Source organism: Polyodon spathula, chromosome 3, assembly GCF_017654505.1.
Source record: "Polyodon spathula isolate WHYD16114869_AA chromosome 3, ASM1765450v1, whole genome shotgun sequence".
NCBI classification, from domain to species: domain Eukaryota; kingdom Metazoa; phylum Chordata; class Actinopteri; order Acipenseriformes; family Polyodontidae; genus Polyodon; species Polyodon spathula.
This window is the reverse complement of record NC_054536.1, coordinates 75,270,101-75,280,144: the sequence shown is the minus strand read 5'-3', so window position 1 is coordinate 75,280,144 and position 10,044 is coordinate 75,270,101. Positions and strand designations below refer to the sequence as shown.

Genomic DNA, 10,044 nt, shown 5'->3' with positions numbered 1-10,044 from the left:
TACAAAGTGACATTTTTTGAACCAGACAATACATGCTACAACATAGTTGCTTGAAATGCATAAAACAGTTAGCATTCTAATTTATATATACACAATTAATCACATTAATACAAAAATAATTAATAAAAAATCATTATAGTTCAATAAATTAATTAATATGTTCAATGTACAGTACACTCTCTATATATACATGTATACCTTTACTGTATTACAATTATACAACAATATTAAAACACCTAGGATACAGAAGGTTCAACAGATTAATAATGAGGCAGTTGCATAACAAACCAACAAGAAAAACAGCAGGACACTTTCTATAATCCATACTTTTATTGCAAGCAGAGAGGAGAAATCAGATGCCAACAGTAAAGAACTGTTTCTAGAGGCTTTTTTTTCATTGTGAAATTTACCATTTCCAATGTCTATGGTCTCATTACTAAACAAATATTTTCAATTCAAACATTTGGGTCTTATTGTCCTAGAGTGGCTGAGAAATACTCCCTCCTGTCCTCTGAAGAGTGAGTTCATGAGTTCAAAGGCACCAATCAGAATGAAATGAATGTTTATTTTAAATTTTGTAAATAAACTACCTCCCGCCAACGTTTGAGACCATAGTTATGCCACAGGTTACTAAACTGCTAAAAGCATTTTATATAAAAGTTGAATGAGTAGTAAATATCTACCAGTATTTTAAAATAAATATTTAGAACCATTGGGAAACAGTTCTTCAGTTATTTCAGGATGCTTATAAAAATAAAAACACATCACACTTGATTCTAGATCCAGTCTGTCAGTATTCTCAGCCGTCTTGACAAACCCAAAGGTGGGTCTGAAAAACTGTAGGAATGACATCTGAAAGCTGAAACCATAGTAGTTAATTATCATTCTGTTTGGCAACAGGTGGCCCGGAGTGTGCCACATGTTGGTTTGAAGTTACGTTGTATTGGTCTTGTCCAGATCCTTGTGGAGGTGATGGCATTGGAGTTTCTGGAGTTGCTAGAATATGTAAAAAAATAAATACATAAATAAATAAATATTAACTACAGTAGTTCTGCCCTTTGCCCCCATGCGTATTTCTTTAATCCTGAAGTGAGATATATAAACTAACCCTATGTGTGTGCTGTGGGAGTCTGTTAAAAAGTTACTTGGTGAAATGTTGTTACTTTCATCAGCTACAATATTACTTTTTCCACTCATCCAGTCATTCACTATTTCGTGTGCATTGTTCGAGAAATGAAAACAATACCAAAGTGGTGAAAATATATTTTGAAATACTAACAAGCGCTACTTCCTGATTCCATTGCAGTACCCCATTGCCAGGTAACATTCACTGACAGCACTGCTGAAGAGTCTGTGACCTATTCATTATAACTTGACCTATATCAGAAATGAGTTTTACTGGAAAAGAGAAGCAGAATATAAGCATAGAGAGACTTACAAATATGTTCAGTGAGCACTGGAGTTGGAATTGAGCTTATTAAAACAGTCTGACCAGTCAAAGGATCCTGAGCTAGATGTGGATGCACAGGGTGATGGGTGTGTGTTGCGTCATTAACTGTTCCTGCAGACATGGAAAATGTGACATTATGTATCATAATTCATTATGAAAATACGCACAATACCTAATTCTACAAGACAGTATGACCTGAATATAGACAGAACAGCATGCTATCCAAACATATCTTCCCTTATCTGCATACAATTGCAAAATATGATACTTGCTAAATTGTAAACTAGCCCAACAAAACAGAATCAAATCAAATAGAATCAAAATTGTAAATAGTGCCCAATATATGTGTAACATACTGGTACAGTAAACTCTCTATAACCCAAACTAATTAGCGGGTGGTCATCAAATTATTACTAAAATTGTGCAATATGTCGTTTTCAATCAAGAAGCCTACAGCAATAATTATGTCAGTGTTCTGTATATGCTGGACACAAATATATAGATTCAGTGGTTGGAGAATAAAAAATAAAAAACATTTAAGAAACTTCTAAGTTTAGTTAGGCAGAAGAAAAGAAAGAAGCATACCGCTCAGAAGCATTTCCTGAATCAAGTTGTCGATTTTAGCCATCCCGACTAGTTTGACAAACTGGATCTGCTCGATCATTTGCCAAGTGATGCTTTGAAGAGTGGGAAGGAGCAGAAGCAGCTCCCCGAACCTCCCTCGAGAATCATACTGCCTGTCATTGATGTAATCTTCCAAACTGATCTGCACCTGGTACCGCATGCTTTTGATCTTAGAGGAATCATTCAGGCCTCTAGCGTCTGAGAAAATAAATAATGAATTACATCTGTAAATATACAAGATACTGTACACATGTTGTTTTATTAATGGACTCCTGATTTGTGCTCTTTTACAGCTTTATTAAATTAACATTATGCAGTGTAGTGTTTCTGAGAATTCCTTACCTGGATCAAAGAAGACAATAGCCTTTAAAGAGGCATATTCATTGTCATCTATTTGAATTTCCTGAAAAGGCACAACCAGTTCATCCAAAATCCGGTTTGCAACTCGGCTAATCTCAACTTTAGGACAGTTGCGGTGGATAACACAGTCATTGCCTTAAAGAAAGAAGATTAATCAGCACGATGGTATGACATACTTTTTATGCAATTTTATTTTATTTACAATCTTTAATACTTAAGAAAAAAAAGCACTGCTTAAGTGGTGGTAGTTTAAAAGTAATGTCTTAAGGAAACAGAAGCATGGACTGTTTATTTTAGAGTTTATCTGGGTTGAATTCTAATTTATATTCACGTTGGGGGAATGCATGTTTTATGTGTTTGCATGTTACCTATAAGTGTGCACTTTATGTTGAAGATTGTTATCATTACCTTCTGGCAAAGTTCTTACTAATAAGCTACCTCACGATTCAATAATAAAAGCATTTATGTTATATTTTTTAAGTTTGCTGTAGGGCTTGTTGGTTCAGTGCCTCACAAGTCGTAAAATAATTACAGAAAATCTGCAACTGTAAAAGTTCTCCAATTTTGCTTTCCGGCTTTAATTTCACCACCTTTACATAGAATGAAAACATACATGTATAGTATTTTCTGCATTTATTATGTTAATAATTAAGATGATGAGCATGTATTACCAAGAAGAAGGAGATCTTTGTAAGGGGTTGATCTCTTCACTACCCCAAGAAGTAAGTGCTCCCCGGCATGTGCTCTCAACAAACTAACCTAAATACAGAATAAAAATACATGAATATGTATAACTGGCTAGATATAGGAAACAGCAAGACATGCAATCACAGCGTTACCTGAAAAACATTTCAAATTAGTGTTGTACATTTATCTCAGATCTTAGGGGAAACATACACAGAACTGTATCTGTTGATATACTGTATATTTGCAATCAATGGGCCAACAAGAGTAATGGCCATGTTACCAAATTGGTTTTGAAATACATTTGGATACAAATACTAATATAAATCTTGCAAGATTTTCAGGCAGGAAATCTATAGCATCAAGTGTCTAGTACATTCATTGATCAATCTACATGCCAATTACTGGCAAGTTCCCGTCAACCTATACAGTATATAAACTCAGTCTACTTATTTTTCTTCAACCATTGTTTGGGTTTTTGGAAATCTGTAAGATTTTGTTTTATAATAAATAGTTATTTAACGTGAGATTGTCCTGACTTAATAACATGAAGCCATTTCAAAACAGGCCTAGAAATATGATATAACATTAAAGTATGAAAGAAATAGGTCTCTCCACATTGGGCATTACCAGGTATTATCCTGTGTCAGGACTTACTGTGCTACTTAAAGTACTGTAACAATTTAAGTTCCCCACAACGGTGCACAGTGATAAGAATGTTTTAATTTATGGCTATATTGCAGACTTGTTCCTTTAACGATATAAAGTACAATGAAAGTAATTGAGGACGCCACTAGGCGGATGTGGTAAGCATTCTAATAATACAGTAATTATAGCACTAATAAATAAAAAATACCATTTTACAAATAAGTCTAAATGTGAATTTTACAAACTCGCAAATGCTTAAAATTTGTTTTTAATTTACTTATGATAGTATGGAAAACCACGCTTCTTAATGCTGCCATTCCTCTTCGCTGCTCTAAACGCGTTAGACCTCAGGGTGATTCTCCAGGGCAACGTGTTTACAAAGATTGGCCCAACAATCTCGTGAAAGCTCTTTTCAAAAAAGGATTGCCCATTGAAGCAGGAAGCGACCGGGCTGCTTTATTTGTTTTATATTGCAAATCCGTGTAGGCCGAACCTGTCTTTGATCTTCAAATGTCTAAGCAGAGATCCAAACAAGACAGTTCACACTCTGTCTCTGCTACATTGCAAACTTCTATCACCTCAGCAAATACAAGCCTTCAGTTTCAATTTCATCTGATCCTTCCTCCGATATGCATTACCAGATTTTTTACGATATCAAGCAACTCATTCATCCTCTTTCCACCTCAATTTCTACAGTATCTGATCACCTGGATGCACTTGATAACAGAATCACTCGCTTGGAACCAGTAGCCATTTCATCCTCATCAGGGACACCAGCAGCAGCATTCAACTCTCCTCCTGCTTTGGCCATACCCATACTTGCTTCCAAGCTTCCAATCTTCACTCTAGCAACAGTCTCTAGTTCAGGATCCTCCCCTGCTTCAGTAGTTCACCACCAGTCTACAGCTCCTCAACTGAGACGCAATATCATCAAAGGTAAAGACGTTATTTTACTTACTTGCATTTTCTGTTTTTTGCAATGTCCTTTGTGAAGTTTATGCTCACCGATGACAAGAACTGGACTTTATTTAACATTGTTGATCTCTCAGTCAGATATGCGATACCATTTTTTATGAATATCATAAAGCTTTTTCAGCCAAAACAGCATCTTGGTTAGAATTGGACTATACACTGATTGACTGGTCTCAACCTGATCCTGATCTCTTTAGTAGATTCTTCAGTGGTCGCCGTGCTAACGCTTGCAGAGTTTGTGCTTCCACCCCTGTGACAAAGTGCCCGCCCCTGTGTATATTATCTGTTATGTTGCATGTGGTTTGTTAAATGTTGGTGTATAGTCATTGGCACACGGGATATAAACTGGTCTGTAACACGAGTTTAAAATGTATATTTGTATTTAGGCACGATTTTGTACATCACTTCACGTACATTTAAAGTAGTTAATATGTGGGCACGAGGTTGCACATAATTAATTCACGTGCTGGCATTCAAGTGAATAATTAATTAGTGATTAAATCCCAGCACAACAGTATATATAGATGCACGTTTTCACATATTCACGGTTGGGTGTTCGGTGAGTGGAGAACTGGAGAGAGAGTAGGAGAGTTTGAATTTCAATTGCTATTGCGTGCTGGTGGGACCAGCACGATACTTGTTTATTTAACTCGCCATGTTTGTTTGTCAATCTGCTCACCGTATTTTTGTTTAGTATTAGTCCGTTTCTGTTTGTCTGTTTATTTTGGCTACCAGTGCCATGTCCTGTTATTTTCTGTTTGTTTAAACCTTTTATTTACAATAAAACGGCGCAAGCAAGCGCCACCATCATTTCATTTCATCCTTCCTGTTTTGTGTATTCATTTCCTGGTTCTGACGCTGCCCACTTTGGCCGTCTCTGTGACAACTCCCCATTCTACCTCTGTGTCCAAAGGCAGCCTCCTCATCAGCCTCAAATTACCCCCCCCCCCCCCCTCGTCAACACTCTTTTTTTTAGGAATTGTGTGTTTGCAGGTTCTCCCATTCATTCTTCAGCTCCGCCTGTTTTTTCAACAAGCAAAGATTCTCATGGAAGACTATCACAAAGACGGCTGTAGTGGGTGACATCACACCAGAAACCAGGACAGAAGTGAAGTTTGGTGAAACTGAGTGAATGGTCTTACTCAGCATTTAATAATGAACAGACAGACATAAAATAAAAGGTTGTAAGACAAACCAGAAACAGGACATGGCAAGCGTAGCCAAAACAAAAAGACAAACAAAACGGACTATACAGACAAAACACTGTGAGCTTCTATTATTATATCTATTTCTCAATTACCTTTGTCTCCAATCTGAACACACAACCCAGAGTGAGTGAAAACATGCTCCTTTTATGCAGCTGTACAGAGACTTGATTGCTAATCAATCATTCAATTGGAGTCGCGGTACAACTGCACGTGAATTAATAAAGTGCAATTCCCCGTGCTCACATATTATTACATTTTACTTGCACGTGAAGTGCTGTGCAATCCTCGTGCCTAAATACAAATATACATTTTAAACACTTGTGTTACACAGACTTGTTTATATTCCAATGACTATACACCAACATTAACACACAACACGCAACACAAAATATACACAAGGGCAGGGCACTTTGCAACAGAGACCCATCAAATATTCCAGCAGCAGTCAGCTGTGCAATAATTTCAATTCCTCATTCTACATTTCCAAAGGATGACATTTTTTACATCTGTACAGTTTCTATGGCGATGCTCATTCACATTCCATCAGCCGTCTCTCATCTAAATGACAGCCCCTCAAGCTGAAGCACTCCTAGAAATCAGGTCTCTCTGTCTGGCTTCCAGAAATCAAAAATCTTCCTCCTCAGCTTAAACCCACAGCTTTATTTGAAGTATTCCCTATTGTCGTTGTAGCCTATCTTTTGGGCCCATTTTCATCCCCCCCAAAAAATTATATCTTAATCTCTTGTGATAATCAATCTACTGTTCATATTATTAATAAAGGCTGTTCCTCTTCCCTTCTAATTATGCTAGTCTGGATTTCAGTTATCAATAATTTATTTTGAAAGCCCTGCAACGTACCCCTGTCCCTCTTTATGCATTTATTTCTTATTCTCTTTTCCCTTCTTTGTTCTCCCTGCGTAGATCATGAGGATCTCCGTGCGGCCTCGGAGCATCAGCCGAGCCTGACCTCTCTCGACTAGACGACTCAGTAAGCCAGGGAGACCTTGGTTCGTCCTCCTATCCTTCCTTAGTTTTCCCTTGAGGGAAGTCACACTTCCTGGCCTTGGTGGTCAATCGGTTCAGCCTCACCTCAGCAAGGGTGGTTCTCCGGGTAGTCAAGGGGAAACCCCTATTCTGTTATTTAGTTACCAAGTCACAAGCACTTTGTCTTTATTCAGTAGTCCCTTACGCAGGCCTGGCTCCTGCCTCATAAAATAATAATATATAATAATAATAATAATAATAATAATAATAATAATAATAATAATATTTATAATAAATATATATGCAGTCAAAAATGTTTAGCAAATAATACATTCCATAAGGGCTGTGTACTATCCTTGTAAAACACAAGGAAAGTACATAGAACTTTCTTGTGGACTGTTTTTTTTTTTTTTATTATTATTATTTGTGTAACCCTATGTCTGCTTTTTTTTTCTCCCATGCTTTTTTCATGAAAAAAAAAAAAAAAATGGTTCAGGCGTACTGTAAATGCACTAAAGTGTTGCACCTTTCATTCAGCGCTTATAGGACCATGATCTATTTTGTGTTAATTATCTAGCCTACTAAATTAAAAATAATAATAGCATTTAAAAAAAAAAAAAAAAAAAAAACCCTGCTAAAATAATTTAGTTTCAATTAAAAATAATCTTTTATTCACATTGTACAGCAAATGTACAATGCAGCAGCAGCATGATTTTTTTTGTATTACCGGTAGGCTAAAGTAAAAAGAAAATGCGCTAGGCATTCACTTGATTTTATTACTGTACTGTATACTGTATAGGCCTACTGTACAGATTTATATTTTTACACCATGTAATGTGTAGCCTACCCAAAACACATTAGTGTTATTTCAGCGCAATGATTTACATTTAAAATGCAGTGAGCACTATAAATGTATGTGTGTGAGAGTTTATGCTACTGTTTTTAAACCCGACACCTCCTTATGTTGGACAAGCATGCTCAGTTTAGCGAGGAGCTACTGCATGATTATGAAAAGCTTTCTGGGGGGGTGAAGGTGGGGGCCCCCTATAGAATCTGATGGGAATAATTAAACTGCCTTTTATTGCTATATATATATATATATATATATATATATATATATATATATATATATATATATATATAATAACAGTATTAAAATAGGTAAAATGAAGACGGAAGAGAATGCATTGTACAGATGACTAAATGTAAAACTACATGGAAACACACACAAACTGAAAGTGCTACCAAAATAGAGTGAGAAAAGGTGAGACGTATTTTTGACGTATTGTTTACATTTAATAAAAACAATAAACAATGCCATTTTGATTCTTGCACCATTGCATGTACAGACGTTCTCCTTCGGGCTCCCTCTGATGCAGCAAACCACAACTGAGCTGCCGCTATTTATTTGAACAATGTCACACAACTCTTGCAATGCTAGAGATCTTGCTAAGAAGATGCAACAAATATTTAAATTAGTATATTGCAGCTCCTTTCATTAACATATTTCCTCTTAGTACATACGACAAAATGTATACTTCGCGATTTGTCACAACGAAAATGCAAATTGCGTTATGTTTGTGCTGCAACTGGCCTGTCTTAGAACATCTACCCCTCAGTGTTTTAACACAGCCTAAAAACTTTGTGGAAACCCAGTTTAGAAAGCTGTACCATATGAGCAGTCGCACAAGGCCAAATTAGAATGCAGACACAAACATTTAAATATACCCTCCCATATTTTAATATTAATTAGGTTATTTGCATTTGGAACGAAAATTCCTCTGGCTAAAAAAAAAAAAAACTAAATCGAAACACACACAAACCGAAAGTGCTACCAAATTAAAAGCGAGAAAAGGTGAGGTATATTTTTCTTTTGCCATGCAAAATGCCTCACTGTGTTTGAATGTTAAAAGGTACATTCTGTAAAATATTAATGTGCTCTTGTGTTAAATGGAGATATTATTGTTTTCATATGAAATAATTACCTGATCATCTAGTGGTAATTCACAAAATGCTGGAATGTATTTTGCCCATTCTACCAGAACCAATAGCTGCTGCTTCATAGATTCACATACATCGCTAATACTGGCAATTTTCTTTGCTGATATATCTGTAGGTACTCCAGGGCTGGGCACACTGATCTAAAGAGAAATGGATATAAAGTTTAAATTAAGTTAGTGCTCTACGGACACACTAATTAATCCACAGGCTGTTCCCAAATTAAAATCACAAAAGCAGTCATGTGGATAATTGCAATTTTAACGACATTATTGACGCTTCAGTAAAGATTAATGTGCATGCAAATTAGCAACCCTCATTCTATAGACCGTCATTAATAAAACTGTTCATATTTTTTAAGATGCAAATTTGCTACATATCTGTAGACAGACATTCATTATTAGTTTGGCCTTCAGTGCAGCTCATTTCATTTTTCTAATGTATAAACATTCATATTTTTAGTTAGCGGAGTTGTGTTAATGACACACTTTCTCAAGTATATAGAAGGTGGCCGATTCCTCATCAATTTTTTTATTATTCAGTAAAGCATTCTTGCTTATTTTTTATTTCATTTAATTTTACTTGTCTGATTATATATTTTATTTTTTCACATGTCTAGAGGAAATACAATTTTATTCTGTCCATAATGTGGGTACAGACCTGCCGAGAGAGGCTTTCAGCTTGTGCCAGTGCTGTTATAGAGGGTAAACTGCTGCTCTCGAACACATTTTTTCTGGAGCTTATCCGGTCTCTTTCATTCTGTACGGCTGGAAAATAAGCAAACCATTTAACTCACTAGAGCTAATTATAGCCCTGAATCATTGCTTGGAAATTAAAATGTTTTTGTATCTTTAATGCATATCCAGTGAAGAGGAAATTCCCTGGAGGTTGAATGGTCATTAAACTGATGTTGTCTTAATACTAAAATACTCACAAACGTCATCTGCTCTATTGAGTGTGAACTGCATTTTGTTTGTATTGTATTATTTTGAAATGATAGGAAGACATACACTAGTATTTTCTACAGCTATATTCTCCAAAAACAAACTACTGTACTAGAAATAAACCGAACAAAATGTAGATACTTGATTTTGCTGCATTAACAGGTATTCTACT

General features: G+C 35.9%; 1 protein-coding gene across 2 annotated transcripts in view; it reads right to left on the bottom strand.

Annotated features, from left to right (window-relative positions):
- Nucleotides 1-260: 260 nt before the first annotated feature.
- Nucleotides 261-10,044, bottom strand: part of LOC121313417 (hepatocyte nuclear factor 4-gamma-like) — a 28,223-nt gene continuing 18,439 nt past the window's right edge. For both annotated transcript variants that reach the window (XM_041245934.1, XM_041245935.1), the window contains exons 4-10: nt 9,589-9,695; nt 8,916-9,071; nt 3,106-3,193; nt 2,417-2,569; nt 2,036-2,272; nt 1,439-1,561; nt 261-996 (exon numbers count right to left, since the gene is read on the bottom strand). In XM_041245934.1, the coding sequence (XP_041101868.1) occupies nt 875-996; nt 1,439-1,561; nt 2,036-2,272; nt 2,417-2,569; nt 3,106-3,193; nt 8,916-9,071; nt 9,589-9,695 (986 nt within the window). In that variant the 3' untranslated portion in view covers nt 261-874. The remainder of the gene's footprint in view (nt 997-1,438; nt 1,562-2,035; nt 2,273-2,416; nt 2,570-3,105; nt 3,194-8,915; nt 9,072-9,588; nt 9,696-10,044) is intronic.